Consider the following 20,636-nt stretch of genomic DNA (forward strand, 5'->3'; position numbering starts at 1 on the left):
GCTCTTGCTCTCCATCTCACAGTGGTCTGCATTGCTGTGGCCCACTCTGACTTGGTCAGAGGTGGAGGAAGGGGTGCTGTCCCCTGATAAGACCTGAAGCTGCTATATCCTTTTGGATAACGCACTTACCCACTTCCTCCTTCCAGGGCCTTGGTCAGCCATATTGGTGTAGCAGGTTTCTCCACTCTCCCTCCATCTCAGGCCAAGTCTTAGTGTGGTCACAGCAGTGCCGCTGGTGCTGGTGAAGGGGTGGCGAAGGGGAAAGGAGATGAGGATAGAGTTGAGTCTTCAGGCTCACAGGTTCTGGGACTATACACCAGCTTCTCTGGTTGAAGGCAGACCCTCAGTCTTAGGTGACAGAGCTCTTGTCCAATTAAGACTTAATTCTAGTGGGGTCACTGCCTAGGGGAAGCCTCCTTCAAGTCCTCAGGCTGGTATTCTGGGGTTGACACACATGGGCACAGCACCGATCATGCTGTTTTGTAATGGTCCATTCATGGACATGATTGTGTCCACGACTCCCTTGAGAGCAAGGTTCCTTTCTGTGTCCCCAGGACCTAGCCAAGAGCCCAACACTTAGTAGGTATTGCTGATAGACTGAATGGGAGCACGGAAACATGAAGTCACACAGTGGAAAGAGAAGTAGTTTTGCGCAGAAAGGCAAGGTAATTTTCTCTAGAGGACAGGAAGAGGAGTGACAAGTCTTATTGGCACTGCAGGTCTTCCTCCAAAAAGCAGTTTCACAGTAAGGAAATTCAAGAGATCTGCTCCAAGTAAAGGAAGACTGCCACATCCTCCTTCTGCTCTATATTTTCTAACCAAACTTAACCATCATCGCATCCTGCCCAGCTATCCTGTGCCATTCAGGTTTCCTTTCAGCTCCTCTGTTCTCATAATTCAGCACACAGCTCAAAATCCTATCCTTTATTAGATTAGAAGCTCCTTGAACTTTAGTCTGGACTTTCTTCACTGCTGAATTCCCAGTGCTAAGCTTGTGGTGGGCATGCAATGATTTGCTAGAATGAATACTTAATTCTGTCCTATACTTACCTTCCACTCTCTCCTTGTCTTCAACCAAGTGGTATTACTGCTGTATACTGTATAGCCCAATATTGTCACATCCCACTGAGGTCTTTAATAGGTATTTATTCTGGGGGGCCTTGGTGGCTCAGTCGGTTAAATGTCTGCCTTAAGCTTAGGTTATGATCCCAGGATCAGCTGCATTTGGCTCCCTGCTCAGCAGGGAGACTGCTTCTCCCTCTTCCTCTGCCTGCTGCTCTGCTCCGCTTGTTTGTGTGCTTGCTGTCAAATAAAAAAATCTTTTTTTTTTAAAGATTTTATTTGAGAGATAGAGAGAGAGAGAGAGAGAGATAGCAAAAGAGAGCACGAGTGCGGAGCAGAGAGAGAAGCAGGCTCCCCACTGAGCAGGGAGCCTGATGTGGGGCTCGATCCCGAGACCATGACATGAGCTGAAGGCAGACACTTAACCAACTGAGCCACCCATGCACCCTTAAATAAGTAAAATCTTTATTTTATTTTTATTTATTTATGATAGTCACAGAGAGAGAGGCACAGAGACACAGGCAGAGGGAGAAGCAGGCTCCATGCACCGGGAGCCCAATGTGGGATTCGATCCCGGATCTCCAGGATCGTGCCCTGGGCCAAAGGCAGGCACCAAACCGCTGCGCCACCCAGGGATCCCAAGTAAAATCTTTAAAAAAGGGTATTTATTCTGCTCAAGGCACTGAGTGATAAATACAAAGATAATGGTCAGGGATCCTTAAAGAACTTAGCTCAGAATTAGGACATGAACACATGTAACTGCAGCAGAGGGACAGTGAAGAATGCCTTGAAAAGAGTGGACATTATGCCTAACTGAAGTCCTATCTTTGTTCTTTTTGACAACCCTATGAAATAGGTACTATTATGCCCATTTTATAAATGCAGAAACCATCGCACATAGTTTTAGGTAAATTGCCTAAACTTACATAGCCAATGGGTGGCCAAACAAGGATTCAAACACTTGAATCCATGTTCTTCACCATTCTACCATGTTGCCTTCTGTCTGAGAATGAAGAGGTTTTCAGGCACAGGAAATAACATGAGCAAAGAGAGCAGAAGACCATAGAGGTCGATTATAGGGAAGAGACAGGGATCCCTGGGTGGCGTGGCGCAGCGGTTTAGCGCCTGCCTTTGGCCCAGGGCGCAATCCTGGAGACCCGGGATCGAATCCCACGTCAGGCTCCCGGTGCATGGAGCCTGCTTCTCCCTCTGCCTCTCTCTCTCTCTCTCTCTCTGACTATCATAAATAAATAAAAATTAAAAAAAAATTTTTTATAGGGAAAAGGCAAGTGGCCAACTCAGCACTGGGTGTCCAAAGGTGAGGATTGGGGCATGAGGGTGGAATGGAAGGCTGGGGTCAAATCGCTGGAGGTCCTTGAATGCCTTAAGAAATTTGAACTCTAAGAGTTGGAAAATCATAAAGATTTTTTAAGTCAGGGAATAAGAGCTACATTGACCAATTGTGCTCCATTTCAGATGATTACACGGTTTCTCTGTGGATAGAACGAACTGAAAAAGGCAGGACTTAGTGGGAAGATCAGATGGGCAGCCACTGCAATCCCCTCCATTAAAGGTGGTGAGGCCTGAACCAGGATACTGATGACAGGAATCAGAAAGGGGAGATTACACCATCAGTAACTGGATGTGGTAGGGAGGTGTCAAAGTAATTCAAAGCTTTGGTGCCTGACTGGCTGGTAGGACATACCATCAGCTGAAACTGGAATTATGTGAAGGATCAGACTTGAGAGAAGTTTGGTAATTCGAGAATTTGGTTTCTCATGGGTATTCCTCTGGAGCCATAGCTGGTTGATCTCCCTTCTGAGATAGTAGTCAGAGTGCTCCCACTTTCCCATCAACGTGGAGTCCTAGAATTCCTCAATGAATCCAAAGTTTTGTTCAGGTTTCGTGAAGTCAATAATTATTGAATTTCAGGGACGCCTGGGTGGTTCAGTGGTTGAGGGTCTGCCTTCGGCTCGGGTTGTGATCCTGGGTACCCTGGGATCGAGTCCCGCATTGGGCTCCCCACAGGAAGCCACTTCTCCCTCTGCCTATGTCTCTGGCTCTCTGAGTAAATAGCATCTTAAAAAAAAAAAAAAAATTATTGAATTTCTATGTGCCTAGCACTGAGCTAGGTGATGTGGAAGATATATAAAAATCCTTTATCATCTTTGATGCTTCCTTGTTAAATCCTTGCATAATTCTCCTTTAATATTTTCTTTGCTCATATTTAAATAGTCAAAATGTTTATGTGTTCAACTCTACCTAAAACTCTCTAAAGGACTAAAAAAAAAAAAAAAAAAAAAGTATAAAAATCAGTTCTTGTCCTGAACTTACAATTTTACTGGAAAGCAGTAAATATAAAATGAATTACACCCAGATTCTGAAGAGCTTACATGGGGTAAGTAAGCTTAAATGGGATAAGGAGTTAGATCCTGGTGAGGCCGGCCAGGAAAATGTGGCACAGACATGAGCTGGTAAAGGGGAGTTGAAGGTATTTCTGGCAAATAAGAATGGAAATGGTTGACAAGGCCTGATTTAGGTATCAAGGGTGTAGGAGAGGGGAGTATGTCCATGTTGCCAGGGCAGGTAGCTGAAAAAACCCTTACTGGGATCAGACACCTGCACATGTCCCTGTCATTCTCTCTACAGGCCAGTCTGCCTCTTGCACTGCACCCTGCCTGCTTAGAATGTCACTTTCATTTTCTAACATGCCTTCTTTCTGGGCAGGGATTTTGCTATTTTATGAAAAGAGGCAGATCTGAGCATCCGACATAAGGTTCAAATTGAACAGCTTCTCTTTCCTCAAGGTGAGAACACAGCTGCATGAAAGAGCATGAAAGAAACATTGTACTACTCCTTCCTGAAAGACTGAGGGAGAGAGGAAACTATCACTATAAACCTATGGTTAGCTTTTTTTTTAAAAAGATTTTGAGAGACAGAAAGGGGAGTGCACGAGAAGGGGGAGTGGCAGGCTGAATGTGGAGCCTGACCTAGGACTCAATCCCAGGATCCTGGGATCATGACCTGAGCTGAAGGCAGACGCTTAGCCCACTGAATCACCCAGGCATTAGCTTTTGTTGCTAAACTTTCTCTTCTTTTTTTTTTTTTGGGAAACAGGAGACCGAGGCTTTTATCTGCTCTAACAATTAGAGCACATTTCCTTTTACCAGGTAGCTCTCAAGCATTGCAGTGTAGTATTAAAAGGGTAAGATTAATCCAAGACTGGTTGGGTATACAAATGTCCATCTCGAAGGCAAAGGCCAGGCAGATGACTCCTATTCCCATCACCCTGAAGTTCATCGCAAATCCTAAAAGTTTCAAAACCAGAAATTCTAAACCCATTTAGTAAGCACCTCCATGCCATAGGCTCTACCACACAGAGATTATATATCTAAACTGAGGAAAAAAGTAGACCTAGAAGAAAATTCTTGTGGGAAAGAGTGGAAAGGAAGTGCATTCCAAGACATACCACCTAAGACCGAAAGGAAATTAACCACTATTGTTTCCTCCTATGGCAGTTTTTCCTCTATACTTGGGCAGGCTGTCTTGAGAAGCTCAATTCCAAACATCATAAGCAACTCGTTCACAAGAATCTATTCCTTGATTACTTCACGTTATTTGTAGCCTGTAACTCCATCCCTTCCCAGCTTGAATGGATGGGGCAACAATCACGACAGACTCTGCCAAGTTTCCACAAATCATTGGTTTATTAGAAAGTTCCTTTCCCTAATTTTACAGCATATATATCTCTATCATATGTGATAAAGTTAAATACAATCTGTAATGCTTGTAAGTAAGGATAGGTTATTTTATTTTTCCTTTAAGTTTTAAAATCACTATTCTGAAAATTTAAAGAAAACTGCCCCCAGGAAGGTAGAGAGGCAGCCAGAGTATGGCTCAATCTACAAGCTAATGGGAAGCAGCACAAAAATGTTAATACTGTATTATTTAAATATTTACATGGGCTGAAAGCAAAGAAAAATGAGTCCCTTCACTTCAAACAGATGATTTCATTTTTCCAGTGCTAGTTATCAAAAGTGATGCTTCTCACTCAGATGAGGAGAACTGAACAGGTAGGAGGCTCAGTCAAGAGCCTTGTTTGCCCTTGCTTCTCACTCAAAACTTTTTTCTTTTGGGAATCTGAGAAGAAAGGCAGAAAATGCAGAGCCTTGGCCCAAGTACGTATGGTTTGTTTCTTCCTGTTCAGTAACCACCCAACCAATTCTAGCCACAGGAATAGGTAGGGAAATGCTAACTATGCCAAAGATGAGACCGGCAACATAAATGGGTCAGTATGTTAATTAGTTCTGAGAGCCCAGGTGAAAGGCAAGAGGAGGAAGAGGAATTGAGGTGGTGCTTCCTCTGGTAGGTGTCACGGGAGAAAAGGAAAAAGAACATCTTCACTGCTTAAACTAAGCTGGGCAGAAGGCATGGAAACTATGAAGCAAAAGAATCTGCAGTATCTGTAAATGTGCTCACCTCCCAACAAGAGGAAGAAACTGTCCCAACTCTATGACCCTTAAGTCTACTTCTACTTCAGTTTCTAGCCAACCCAAAAGGCACATTAAAAAAAAAAAATTGTCAGAGGGGGGCTAAGTATTAGGAAGGCAAATGGACTGCCTGGAACAAGGCACCCAGGAACCCTCCCCCTCTCCCCCCCAGGACAACCACTCTGAATCTCACTGCTTCCAGAGAATAAAGCTCTCAAATCTCTCCCTCCTCTGTGGGCCTACCTCTCTGTATAAAACTGCAAAGCACGAGGGAGATGTCATAACTGAGGATCCCTCTGACACCCTCAGCCGACTGCTGCCCATTAGTTCAAAAATCCCAGTGCGGGGCGCACCTCTTACTGCAAATTAAACATTTTGTCCCAGCAAAAAATGTTAAACAATGTTCTTTTTTTTTTTTGTTTTAACATTTTTATAGTTCATAACTTCAAAAAATACATGAGCTTGATAAAATATACATGCTTAGTCATTTTTGCATCTAGCAGAAAACAGGTACTTTATTTTTTGTTTTCATTTTATAACCTTTAAAGTTTCTTAATTCAACTAGGGCAAACATATTTACACAAAGCCACCAGAACAAGGATCACTTAAAGAGCTGGATGTAAAAAATATTATTGCAGTATACTACAAATATGGAACTTTTTTTTATATGAGCTACAAAAAGCAGCATTTACGTTTATAGAGTTCAGTGCAATTTTTTACATTAAAAAAAATCCTATAAATTAAGAAGGAAACATCAACATGACAGAAGAAAATACACCCTTCAGACACATGAGCTCCTCTCTGGGTAAGCACACGGGTGACTTTATGTTCCGCATAGCTTCTATTCATGATAGCATCTTCTTTTCTGGGATATGCAGATATCTCTTCTGGGATGAGGGATATGAGGACAACAGTGCCAATGTGTGGCTGTTTGTGTGGGAAGTGGATTGAATAACAGCCTGAGTAGCATCTAGTTGCAGGTCAGACTCCCTTTCCACCTCACCCGGGATAGCATAAGGTCACCAAGGGATGGTCAAAGACATTGAGAGCGCAGGACCAGATGGCCAAACCGCCGGCCAGAGAGGAAGAAAATGTTTCAAAATTTACAGAAGGGGAGAGCAGAGGATAAAAAGTAGAGGGAGGAGACGAGTATCCAAACTCGAGTTTGGAGATGTTGCCGCAGAGGGGTGGGGAGCACTTACTGGTGTTCCCTAGCTTGGAAACACAGGAGGAGGGACAAACAGAAAGGGGGAAGGGGGGAAAAAATCCCTGATAGTAAACCCAAAGCAAACCTCAAATCTAAAACCACCCCTGCAAGCCAAAACTTGATTCTTTGGCTGTCAGACACTGCCCATCCCAGCTTGTACTTGCTGGTATTAATGGCTCAACACCCCCGAGGGAAGATATATGGGTCACCTTCCCTGGCCCTACCTGGGCTCCCAATCCCCAACTCATGTGCCATGGCTAGGCGGATGCTGCAGGTCTTGACCTGAGAAGATGGGATGAAGTAGTGGGTGAAGGTGGAGGGCAGTGGCAGCTGCCGCAGCAGGCCGTGGAGCAAGCAGGGTAGGGTAGAGGGCAGCATGTGGGACAGGATGGAAGGTGAAGGGCCCAGGATGAATGGCTGAGGCAGGAATGATGTGAATGGGATGGCTAGCGAGAAAGGTGGCGGGATGGCCAGGGATGATTGAATGAGTGAGGTGGGACAAGGAAATGGGGGTTAAGTGGGGCTGGGGAATATGATGTACTTGGGCAAGTGGCTGGGGATGAGGGTGGGGGTGAATTCCAATTGCAGCAGCAGCTGCTGCCGCATGATGCTGTAGGATGGCATGCTGAACAGTTGTGATCGAGGTGGCAGAGGCTGTAGCTGGCTGCTGAATGTGGATGGGCTGCAGGGCTGGAGTGGCTGGGGCCAGGGCAGCAGAGGCTGGAAAGGCCTTTACTTGCTTGGCCAGAAGCTGCTGTTGGATGTGTTGCTGTGCGGCTTGCTGGAGCTTGCTGTACTTCTCCATTTCCTCAGGAGTGAAGGTGATAGGCTGGCTCTCCAGAGGGGCCAGGGAAGCATCCTCAGCCCCATCAGCCGACTCAATACTAGGATCCCCACTGGGAGGTGCATAACTGGGGAAGTGCTCAAGGTCTGGCGCTATAGGCAGCAAGCTGGATTCCACAGGGCCTGGCTGACTGCCACTATCCAAGGACTCTAGTGTGTCCCCATCACTGGGGTCAGGGAGGTAGTTATGGGAGATGGTGGGGTCCCCAGGATAGCAGTCAGAGTGCACTGGGGTGCCTAGTGGAGCCACAGGATGATCAGCAGTAGCTTCTTCAGACTTTGGCTCTTCTGGGGGTGGGTCTGATAAGGGGCCAGCTGTTTCCTCTGAAGGGAACTGATGTCCAAATGGGGCATCGCTACTCCCTGGAGGCCCTTCTTCTGTCTCTGACTGTTCTTGCTCTTCCCCCCTTTCTAAGCCAGACTCTTCACATTTCTTGGTGGTGGGTTTTCGGGTAGCTGGGAGCTTCCCTATTAGTGGAAGGACAGGCTTATTGCCAAGAGATGGGGGGAGCTTAGGGCCAAAGTAACCTTGTGGGGGGTCTTTGAGTTTGAGCCCAGCTTTATTAGGGGTGGCCAGCACCTCCTCACTCACACTGGGTTTCCTCTCCACCTTCCTTGACTGGATCTTCTCCAGCAGCAGTTTGGCAGTGACGGAATTCTTGTCTTCAGGGCTGCAGTCACCTTCGGATCCCCTTCCTGTGCCAACATTGCTGTTCTGGGAGGGTGGACCTGTCCCTTTACCATCATCTCCTCTGCCATCTTCTTTCTTCCCAGGACCTTCTCCCCGGCCTGATCGGAAATAGTGGGGAGACTGGGAGCGGTAGATTTTAGAGCGGATGAAGTCTCGACGACCAGAACGCCTCTCCTCTGGGCTTTCATGACCCCATGATCCCTTCCTGGAACCCGATCTCTGGGAAGGGCTCCTGGTGCTCCGGCTGCGGTCACGGCTGTAGCTTCGGCTCCGCTGCCAGCTGTGGGCTGTGGTGCTGCGGCTTCTCCGTTTGCTCCGGCTGCGGCTACAACTGCTGCTGCGACTGCGGCCCCGGGACCTTGAGCGCTCCCTGGTGTGACTCCGAGAGCGGCTTCGGGACTGGCTGCAACTGAGGCTATAGTCATCATCGGAAGAGGAGTATTTGTGCCGTTTGGACCGGTGCTTGGAGCTGGCATAATCAGAGTCATCAGAGTCATGGGAGCGCTTGGAGTGCCTTCGAGATCGATCACTATAGTCACTGTAGCTGTCATCAGAGTAGCTGCGCTGTCTACTATAGCAGCTCTGATCTGAAGAAGCATCTGAGCTACTTGAGTAAGAACGCCGGGAGGAACGATGTGAGGAATGGCGCCGGCCCGACCGGGAGCGGCTACGGGAATGCTCACTGCCTGAGTCTTCTTCCTCTTCCTCCTCCTCACTGTACTGGGAAGGAGATTTCTGGTGTAGCCGATGTGAGGAAGCATCATCACTGTCCTCATCTCCACTACTGGGGCGACTCCGATGGCTGGATCGGCTGCTCCGTTTGGTGCTAGTTCTTCGCTGGCAGGACGAAGTCAGAGGCTCACCTCTGTGTTTCCTGCCACCATGATCCTGGGAATCACCACCACCTCCACCTTCATCCTTCTTGCCACTGCTCCCTTCTTCAGCCGGGAGGGGTCTCCGCTGGGAAGCATCTTGAGCTCGCCTCCGCCGTCTGGGCGGTGCAGGGCTACCACTCCCAGGGGGCTCTGGTTTGGGTCCCCGTTCAGAATCTGCTGGAGCTGATGACTTATTCTTCTTTCGTTTTCGTTTCTTGCGCTTCTTAGACTTCTCCCCAGACTCTGTCTTAGAGCTTTTCTCTTCTGGGTCAGCCTTGTGTTTCCGTTTGTGTTTGTTGGATTTTTTGTGTTTCTTTTTCTTTTTGTGTCGGTGGGACTTCCCAGATCGTTCTTTCTTGCTAGGAAGGCTTCTCCCTGTGTCCTCTGTCTCTGACCCATGGCTACCCCCAGGTTCCTGCTTGTTCAGATTGCTACAGGCAGACCCTGAAGCAGGTACATCCATTCTGCCTCCCGAGGAATGTTCTATATTCTCTCCTCCTTCCTTGATTTTATTTGGCTCACCAGCATCAAGGCCTTGGAGATGGTCCTTTGAGGAGCCTATGTCCTTTGGTTTTTCTGTCCCTTTAGCTCTGGCATCTTTGTTCCTTGAAAGTTTAAAGTCAAAGTATAAAGGGTTACAACTGTATGAAATGGAGGGTTCTGCCTTAGTAAAAATTAAGAGTTCTGATGGCCACTGGAGGGCAGTGCTTTCATCTTTGCTCAAAACTGGAAAGAAGGGACCAGTAGGATGTTTGGGTCCCTCCTGGCTTTCTTTCCCTGGTGTGGTGATCTGAGAAGTTTCTTTAGAAGGGTTAGACTCACATATTTGGTTCTCTGAAACCTTCTGACTTGCACTCTCTACATCCTGCTCACTCACATCCCCTCCTGAGGACTTCTTTGTCTCAGCTTTGCTTCCAGGCTCTGAGGGCTCTGTGACACTGGTTTCTGTTTGTTGCTCAGAGACTTCATCAACTGTCTTCTCTGCTCCTTGGCTTACTGCCACCTTGACACAGCCCTTAGGCTTGGGAGAACTGCTTTTTTTGCTCTCTAGGGCATTTTTTGGGTGTATACTATTATCACCTTCCATTTGTTCACTGGCTCTCATAAAGAGTAGGAAGGGGAAATTTGGTTTTACTTTGCAGTGTGCTGGGGGAATGTAGTGGTAATACTCTGGCTCTGCAGCCCCAGCTCCTTCTTCTCGCTTCATTCTTTTTAACTTAGATAATGTTGAGGCAAGGGACCCTCCATCCTGAGGGTCTTCATCGTCTTTTTTACCATCAAGATTACTGCTACCATCAGAGTCTCCCATCTTCTGCAGTCCTTGATCAGAACCCTTCTCATCGGCTTTTGATCCATCTTCAGAGGTCCCTTCCTCTGCATGGTCCTTGAAAACTGATGCTATTGACTCGAGTTTGACAGGAGCCTTCTTGGCAAAGGAAAATGACACTCCCAATTTTTGCAGTGGGGTCCCTAAATTATTCTTAATGCCAAAGCTGATGCCTTGGGAAGCTAACCCAGGGGCCTGTGTCAGTCCAGTGGTATTAGTGATTTGTACTGCAGTGAAAGGGCCTCCTTTATCTGTGGAGAATTCAGATCCTGGGCCACAAGTGGCAGTGGCACTTGTGCCACTGTTTGTAGCTGATTCATCTTTATCATCATCTCCACCTTCTTCATCTACAGCCACTGTGGTTGGTCTGAACATGGGACCACTTCCAGGTGCACTACACAATGGTTTAGAGAAAAAAAAAAAAAAAGTTTAGGGGCACATTTCATACTTCTTACTTAGCACTTATCTCTTATGTTCCACCATTCATTACAGTAGGCTTCAAAGACACTAAGTGGTGGCTGTTTCCTAGCCTTGTACTAAAAAGAGAACTTGCTCTGTGAGTTTAGGCAAAGTCTCATACTGTTAATCTACTAATTTGCTGTATTTCCAGCGCCAGCCAGTTACTACTATTTCTTCCTAAACTGATTAAAATTTAAAAAGGAAAGACATATCACACAATTTTCTGTTGTTACCACCTAGTATGGTTGACCCATCCCATATCTATCTATCTATCTATCTATCTATCTATCTATCTATCTATCTATCTATCTATCTTTCTTTCTTTCTTCTTTCTATCTATCTATCTATTTATTAAAAATTTTTATTTATTTATTTATGAGAGAGAGAGAGAGAGAAAGAGAGAGGCAGAGACAGAGGCAGAGGGAGAAGCAGGCTCCATGCAGGGAGCCCGACATGGGACTTGATCCCAGGTCTCCAGGATCAGGCCCTGGGCTAAAGACAGCGCTAAACTGCTGCACCACCGGGGCTGCCCCTCTTTCTCACCTTTTTTTTTTTTTTTTTTTTAAAGATTTTATTTATTTATTTATTCATGATAGACACACACACACACACACACACACACACACACACACAGAGGCAGAGACACAGGCAGAGGGAGAAGCAGGCCCCATGTAGGCAGCCCAACATGGGACTCGATTCCAGGATTCCAAGATCATGCCCTGGGATGAAGGCAGGCACTTAAACCGCTGAGCCACCCAGGCTGCCCCTCTTTCTCATTTTTAAAAGTTTGTTTATTTATAAGTAATCTACCTCTATACCCAATGTAGGGCTTAAACTCATGATCCTGAAATAAAAAAATCACATGCTCTACCAACTGAGCCAGTCAGGCACCCCTGTTCTTCTTTCTTACTGAAACATCCTGCCCATCAGTATGCCATCAAACGTGTGTCTGAACATCTATTTACAAAGGTTGAATTTCACCCAGCTAAAACAAAACCAAACCAAAAACCCTCTAATTTCCTCTGTATTTTCAAGTTTCATTTTTTAAAATGTGGGTATTTTCTGAGTTCAACATAGTCAGAAACCTCCACCATGGTTCTCTATGGTAGTCTATGGTTAGTATGTCTGTTTCAGAAACCTAAGCGGCTGTACCTATTTCTTGGGCACTACACAAAGCGTTTGCTTTGGTTTTGTGGTAATTTCTGGGCATTCTATACAATGATCATGATGCTATCAAACACCTACCCAGCTTTGAAAACAGGAACATGGAGGAGCCTCAAAGCCAGTATTTTAAACTCATCATGCCTGAAATTTTTAGTGTGTAGACTATACACTTGAGGTACCTTTCAAGCCAAACTCAAGAAGTGAGGAGAATTAGGTATCTGTTTGGATGAAGCCTCGTTATCTGATTCCTAGCTACTAGCTGTCTTAAACTCAGGAACTAAATATATTTGGATAATCCCTTGCTATCTAGACTCTCGGTAATGGAAGATATGAACCCAAAAGATTTACATAGCAAGAGATATTTATACTGTGCCACAAAACCCACCCTACAGCAAAGAGACCCTCAAGGTGAATAAAAAGGGATTTTTAAAAAAAATTTTTTATTTATTTATGATAGTCACAGAGAGAGAGAGAGAGGCAGAGACAGAGGCAGAGGGAGAAGCAGGCTCCATGCACCGGGAGCCCGACGTGGGATTCGATCCCGGGTCTCCAGGATCGCGCCCTGGGCCAAAGGCAGGTGCCAAACTGCTGCGCCACCCAGGGATCCCTAAAAAGGGATTTTTATTTAGTCTTTGCCATGTTAATTTCTTCAATAACACTTATTGTGGGATCATGCATTAATTCTAGGACAGTGAAATACCTGATGATGGGTCAAAACCAAGAGATCACTTGGTCATATTTTAACTGTTTACTTAATAAAACTGAGAAGTACAAGCCACCTGAAGAAAAATATGTATTAAAATATGTCTCACATTATAAAGTGACCTGGTATATACTTTTTGAAGAGGTACCCTTGCAATGTACCCAAGAGGAATGTGTTGTGATATAAAAAGCTGCCAAAGTTTATAGGCAGCTTAACTCAACATTAGAGCTCACTGGTTAATTCTGTTTCAAAACTCATACTACATGTTCTCGCTCTTCCTTCTTCCTCTAAAACACTAGAGAAGTAAATAAGTAAAAAAAAAGGATCCTGAGACAAAAATGAACTTAGTAAGTCCAGGAACTTGGAAATTGGCCCCAAGTTGGCTGTGAACTTTTGAAAACCACAATCATAGTTTCTCTTTCTACTATAATCAGTTCTGTCCTTTGGTCCTGGCTAGCCATTAAAAACAAACATGGGGGCCTAAGTCTTTCTGATCGAGGCACATACCTCATGAATCCTCAGATGCTCAAAGACTGGGTCCCCAAAGTCTAGTTGCTTGGAAATTCAGCCCTAGGTAGGGTAAATTCCATCTAAGGCTAAATACCAGCCCCTAAATTGATAATAATCAAGAATCATGAAGGAAGGTTAAAAAGAACACTCAAGAAGGCAGGAACCTACAGAGAAATAAATGGATAGAATTCCCTAGGTTTCAGTGATTAGAATGGACTGTATAATACTTAAAAGGAAGTTAAAACACTTGAATCTCTGCCCCCTACTGTTTATAAAATAGAATATTGTAATATGTATACTTTTCTATAAAAAATAGGTTGGAGAATGGGAACAATATTTGTATAATTTATTGAGCAGCTTCTATGGCACTCTTTTATAAGGCATTTCTGATGTAAAGATAAACTACTCACAATGACTGCAAGAAGTAAACTGTTATTATCATCTCCCATTTCACAGATAAGGACACCAAGGCATAGAGCTTAGATAGCTAAAGTCACACAGATAGGCTATGGCCTCAGAAGTATACACTCATTCATAAATCAGTATATTATACTCTAATAACAGATACGCTTTCAGTTTGAAAGATTTACTAATAATAATTCTTAAATCTTAATTTAGGTCTTACAGTTATAATCTTAAATCTATAATCTTAAATGTTAAGGATTAAAACTATCTAATAGAACTCTCTGAGAGAAAATATCCTCACCATTCAGCTTGTTTCCTTTGCTCTGCCAATTCATGGAGCCGCCGAAGGGCTTTTTCCTGTTTCTTCTCATCTTTGCGGGATCTCGAAGAGACATTTCGAGCAAACTCTCTCTGCTTGAGATCTTTCAATCTCTGGGGTAACAAAAAAAGGGGAATAGAGGGTGGGTGATTTAAAATAACGTAGGGGTCCAGAAAACAAGGCCTTTAGAATATTTACCTCAATCAGTGGTTATAGTGCTAGCATAGAACACACTGTTACATTCTTATAGTAATTGAAAACACAATGGCTGATTACTTTGGATAAAACACTTGTAGTACCTGCATTTCTAGTTAGGACAGCATACCATTTGCTTTATGGGGCAAAATTAAATGATTTCAAGAGCAATAAGCAAATTTTAGAACACTAGGAGGAAAGAAAAGGGACTATTTAATCACCTGCTCCTCCAGGATGCAAAACTAGACAAACAGAACATGAGATAAACTGTAATAACACAAGCCAAAGAGAACAGAAAGGGGTTAGGCTAGTACAGAAAATTACCCAGGTGTAAGATCTTAAAAAGCAATGTACAGCTTACATGGGGAGGTTATTTGAATAAAAAATAACAAATAGAAAGCACACTTTTATTTCACCATAAAAAGGTGCTATTATTTCTTTTCAGCATGAAGAGTTTTCCTGTGACTATCAAACAAACCGTCTTCCAATGCTTGCATGTTCAGAGCTCACCAGTCTGACCACTTGCATCTGGTCAGTCTGCTGAAATCAGAGAGTAATATACATAGCTCTTTCATTCCTTCATGGCCCTGAGAGGAACATCCAGGGGATGAGGAGGGAGAATAGAGATAAGTCAAAGAATTTATTACTTAAAATCCTGATAGAAGAATGGGCTTTTCATTCTCAGAAACTCTATATAATTTTCCTTAAAACAAAACAAAACAACAACCAAAAAAGAACAGTGCTAAGACACACTGGTGACAAAGTCCAGACATATCTGCAATGAAGACAGAACTAAAATTATTTCCAACACACTAGATAATATAGAAAACAAACCAAAACAAAACACATACATTAGCCTATGCTTTTACAATAGCATTAGGAAAAGGAATTTGACCCAATATAAAGTGGACATTGCTTTGTGGAAGGGCATGATGTTCAACAGACAGAGGAATTTTCTTATCTAATATTTATGAAATGTGTTTTGAATATTTTTGAATTGGGAGGGGAAAAGGGTGGAGAGACACACACAAAAAAATATATACAGCTAAAGACACTAGTAGAAAAACTCACTCTTGTGATCTGGGCTCCCAAATTAGAAGGATTTGCTTTCAATACATCAGCTGAAAATGTCACATCACAAAGAAAAAAAAAGTAAAAATAAAACAAGAGTGGAAGAGAAAAAAAAATAAAGCAAGCATTACTACACAGGCTCTCTTAGTGAATCTGCAAACTATTATACTGAACAATCAGGGACAAAGCCATCAACTCTAAAAGGGTTAGGGAGAAGGGAAGCACCTGTACAACACATATATGTGTACATACACACAGACCAACACAGTAATCATCTCTCCTAGATAAACAGACCTAACTGCATTCGGGAAAAATAGTTAACAGAACTTCAGGAAAGACCATTTGTGACCTAAAAACAGTCTATTTTCATTTATCTTTATTTTGGGAATGTTTAAGTAACCAAAAGAAGGCAAAATATTTTACTAAAGTTGGCTATCCAGAATTAAGGTTTTTATAAAAACCACTTCAAAATGGAGAATCAACTATTTTCAGTAAATATGAATTCCAATTTCTTTTCAAGGAGTATGAGGCAGAAAGAGGCTGTCAGGACTATTATACAATTATTTCAGGTGACAAACCTAGATTTTTTCTATGCCAAACGTTTACCAAGTTTTCCAGCCAAAATTTAAATTCAACGTATCTTTCTCATACCTTTCATTTTCTCTCTCACCACCCCAGAGGCCTGCAAAATCTCCCTGTGCCTCATTACTTCTTTCCTTCTTACAAATATTTCATTACTTTTAGGAGTTATTTCCCAAACTAAACGACACTGTTTAAAAAATAATGAGTATTTTACCAAAGCCTGGAGTTTCTATGCTAAGTCAGACATAGGTTAGGCTTTCTAATCATTCAGCAACCACATGGTACAACTTTAAAGTTGAAGGGATAAAACCATGTCCATATCATTCTGAAGATGCCCTATCTCAAATTCCTACCACAACATAATCGGAAGTAGAGAGGGAAGACAATGGGATGATACCAGTACACAAAGCGGAGTTGCAGCCCCATTCTAGGCAAAACTATATACCTATATAGGGTGTAGCAAACATTTCTAAATCACCTTTACAAACTTTATTTTTAAAAAGATTTTATTTTTAAGTAATCTCTACACCCAATGTGGGGTTTAAACTCAAACCCCAAGATCAAGAGTCACATGCTCTACCAACTGAGCCAGCCAGGTGCCCCTGCCTTTACAAACTTTAAAGTCTAGCGTCACAAATGTAAAACTGGGTACCCCAGAATTTTTTTTAAATTTATTTTTATTTTTTTTGGAACCCTAGAATTCTAACCCAAACTTTACAGGGCTTGGCAACTCTCCCAAACTTGAAATGTTTGAGGTCTCTTAGATCTAGAGGGCATTTTGAGGATAAAAATGGATTCCTAATTCCAAGTTTCTCCTTCCTACCCAAGGTCAAACTAAATTCCCCTCACAAAGTCTCAACTCAGGGCAGCCCCGGTGGTGCAGCGGTTTGGCGCCGCCTGCAGCCTGGGGTGTGATCCTGCAGACCCGGGATCCAGTCCTGCGTGGGGCTCCCTGCGTGGAGCCTGCTTCTCCCTCTGCCTGTGTCTCTGCCTCTCTCTGTGTCTATGAATAAATAAATAAAGTCTTAAAAAAAATAAACAAAGTCTCTACTCATACCTCAAATTTTTCTTCTTTCTGAACTTAGTACTTTGTCAAGCACTTATCTGGCAACCATCATCATATTTTGCTCTGACTATACCTATTTCTGACTTTCAGAAAGGCAGTGTTTATGTCGTTTCAGAGTCAGAAAGACTTGCGTTCAAATTCATTAATTACCAGGCAAGTGATTTCATCTCTCTGAGCTCCAGTTTCCCCATTAGAAACACAGGACCATTCTGACACTATGAGGGTAAGTGTCAAAATAATGTATGTCAAAACTGTTCATATTCCTCTCCCTTTTTATTAGGGGCAGAGATTGTCGCTTATCTTTTTAAATTTTATTTTTATTTTTTAAGTAATCTCTACACCCAACGTGGGGGCTTGAACCCACAACCCCGAAATCAAGAGTCCCATACTCTACCAACAGACCTGAGCTCCCACTTTTTTAAATCTAAAACATTTTTTTTTAATCTAAAATTTTTAGGTAATTTCTACACTCAACGTGAGGCTCACATTGCTGACGTTTATCATCAACCCTGCAGTGCATGGAACAGTATTAAGTCTACAGAAAGCATCTGGTAAATAATTTGGCTTAAATATTGAATCCAAATATTGGATCCTTGATTTTTCCTCATTTGTAGTAAAGTTTGATATGAAATATTTTTTCTTTTTTAGAGAGGGAGAAAGCAGGGGGAGGGACAGAGGTAGAGGGGGAGAGAGAATCTTAAGCTGGCACCTTGTCCATTATGGAGCCCAAGGCAGGGATCGATCTCAAAACCCTGAGATTGTGATCTGAGCTGAAGAGTTGCTAAACTGAAATCAAGAGTCGAATGCTTAGCCAACTGAACAACCCAGGGGCCTCTGATAGGAAATATTTTTGTATCTCTACCAGAGACATAGGTTAACATTGTGTGGTTTTCCTAGCTATTATTCTCATCTAGTAAAGAAGTCTCATTCTTTAGAATCAAAAAGATTAAAATGTTAACCCCTTACTTCTAGATAAAATTAGGCCAGGGGTGCCTGGCTGGCTCAGTTGGTAGAGTATGCCACTCTTGATCTTGGGGTCATGAGTTTGAGCTTCATGTTGGATGTAGAGATGATGATGATTAGACAGAGAGAGAAACGTAAGCAGACTCCAGGCACAGCGTGGAGCTGACACAGGGCTCAATTTCACAACCCTGAGATCATGACCTGAGGTGAAATCAAGAGTCAGATGCTTAACCGACTTAGCCACCTAGGTGCCCCTAGAAATTACCTTAAAAAAAAAAGAAAAAGAAAAAAAGGCCAAATAGGAAAAAAGATATTAACCAGAAAGTTCTCAATTTCCTATATAAAAAGTAATTTTTATAAAGGTAAAAGTCCCTAATTCAGCATCAGGTTTTCTAAAGTTGGCTATTTTATTCTAAAAGCCTGTCTCGGGCAGCCCTGGTGGCGCAGTGGTTTGGCGCCGCCTGCAGCCTGGGGTTTGATCCTGGAGACGGGGGATTGAGTCCCACATTGGGTTCCCTGCATGGAGCCTGCTTCTCCCTCTGCCTGTGTCTCTGCCTCTCTCTCTCTGTGTCTATGAATAAATAAATAAAATTAAAAAACAAAACAAAAAAAAAACAAAAAAAAACTTAAAAAAAATAAAAGCCTGTCTCATTAGCAATTGCATGTTCATATGAAATTACGTGTCCTATACTTTTATTTTCCTCCTAAATTCTAAAGAGGAACACAACTTCAGATAGCTTCTAAGGTAAGAATAGAGCAGCAACACACCTGCCTGTCAAAGATACGGAGCTCCTATAAGGAGACTAAATATTATCGATGTGTTATCAACCCAAAAACTTTTCGAAGGCTGAGCAAATTTCATTTGATACTTAAAAATAAGTTAGATTCCAAATGGGGACACAGACTGAGTGGATATAATTAATCATTTAAGCTAACTCCAAAGCTACCATGTCCTTATCTCTGAAAATTATAAAGTATGCTTCCTCAAGTGTTGCTAATAACTTTCCTTCTTCTTTGAACTATTAGTACTTATTAATAAAATTTAAGCCATATAACACCTTTTTAGCTGGACAATAAGGAAAAGGGAGACTAATTCCCATTCAAAATGAAAGGGTTTGAAGATCCTGTTCTGAAAAACCAATAGTATGTTTCCCAAAAAAGTACATACTTTTGTGGCAAAGAACAAAATGGCCATTTCTCACTGATTCTCAATCACATGATAGCTGGTATTTCCACTAAATTTCCGAAAAGACCAATACAGGTGGAGACAGACCTTAACAAATAATCCAGCACTTGAAATACCCAAATAACCATGGCTTTTTGGGCTAAAGACCCCTTCAATGCAAATGTCATGCCAATTCTTAAAACATAGCCTAAATAGTGCTGTGTTGGCAGCAAAAATGTGTACTCCAGACATAAACTCCTGCTCCACTGTCCAACTCTGAACAAATTAAACCAGAGAAATGAGAATCTGGTAAATCTTACCAGGTTTTTAATGTGGGTGATAGATATGCCCATATTATCAATAATGTGGGATATGAACAGCAAGGAGTGGCACTGTGTTTGACCTGGGAATGAATGAGACAAAGATATATCTGCACACGGTTTTCTCTAATAACAAAACATGGGTCTGAATTAATAAAATATTTTAATATATATTTTGATGGTACTCTTTTCTTTTTCTTTTTTTTTTTGATGGTACTCTTTTCTAACAAAAATTGATGCTGTAATTTTTTTATATTTGATTTGGTATAATCTAGGAATAAATCTCTTTCTCAAGTATTTTAAATCTAATATCTCCATTCAAATAAAATAAAAACAGGCTACTGTTTCCAGATGAAGGGAATTTCAGACATTGGAGAATAGAGAATACTTCCTAATGCCATTAAAAATCCTATGTTCTAGGGGGATCCCTGGGTGGTGCAGCAGTTTAGCGCCTGCCTTTGGCCCAGGGCGCGATCCTGGAGACCCGGGATCAAATCCCACGTCGGGCTCACGGTGCATGGAGCCTGCTTCTCCCTCTGCCTATGTCTCTGCCAATCTCTGTGTGACTATCATAAAAAAAAAAAAAAAAAAAAAAAAAATAAAAAATAAATAAATAAATAAATAAATAAATAAATAATCCTATGTTCTAATATTTAGTCAACCCTAAAGAGAAAACCTGATTGTCTCTTTAGGGTCAAAAGATTACCCATGGTTTCCTCCACTTACCAAACAACCCCACTCTCCCAGAACAGGGATCAAAGCTTACTCTTCCTTTGTACTAACCCTGCATTGCACACACTGCTGTCTATGGCACAAAAGAGATGCTCAATAAACATTTATCAAACTGGTTTGTTTTAAAATGAGTTGCTGGGAAAAGGAACACATACAAATACTTTATGGATTATTTGTTGGTTATAAACAGAGACAGGAAACAGCGAAGAAACTGTATGCACCTCAATCTCTTCTTCTGGTTAAGTATAATGCAGCACACACACACATACACACCCGCCCCCTTTTTAAAATAAAATCTGCACCCGACATGGGGCTCAAACTCACAATCCTGAGATTAAGCGTTGCACGTTCCACTGACTGAGACAGTCAGGTTCCCCAATCCAGGTTTTTCTGAACCTCAGCCACTCGCTTTCCCCTGTCATCAATTCTGCATATCCAAAATCCATGGCTCCTTCTCCCCAGTTTCCTGCCTCTTTCTCATGACACA

At 42.7% G+C, this 20,636-nt stretch overlaps 1 protein-coding gene across 11 annotated transcripts in view; it reads right to left on the minus strand.

Moving 5' to 3' along the window:
• Positions 1 to 4,750: 4,750 nt before the first annotated feature.
• GPATCH8 (G-patch domain containing 8) overlaps positions 4,751 to 20,636 on the minus strand; it is a 117,683-nt gene continuing 101,797 nt past the window's right edge. For 7 of the 11 annotated variants that reach the window (XM_072780842.1, XM_072780845.1, XM_072780843.1 and 4 more), the window contains 3 exons: positions 15,322 to 15,371; positions 14,038 to 14,168; positions 4,751 to 10,889 (listed from right to left, as the gene is read on the minus strand). In XM_072780842.1, coding sequence (XP_072636943.1) covers positions 7,004 to 10,889; positions 14,038 to 14,168; positions 15,322 to 15,371 — 4,067 coding nt within the window. In that variant the 3' untranslated portion in view covers positions 4,751 to 7,003. The remainder of the gene's footprint in view (positions 10,890 to 14,037; positions 14,169 to 15,321; positions 15,372 to 20,636) is intronic. The other 4 variants (XM_072780844.1, XM_072780850.1, XM_072780852.1 and 1 more) reach the window with 1 other exon arrangement.

Source organism: Canis lupus, chromosome 16 (assembly GCF_048164855.1).
Source record: "Canis lupus baileyi chromosome 16, mCanLup2.hap1, whole genome shotgun sequence".
NCBI lineage: Eukaryota > Metazoa > Chordata > Mammalia > Carnivora > Canidae > Canis > Canis lupus.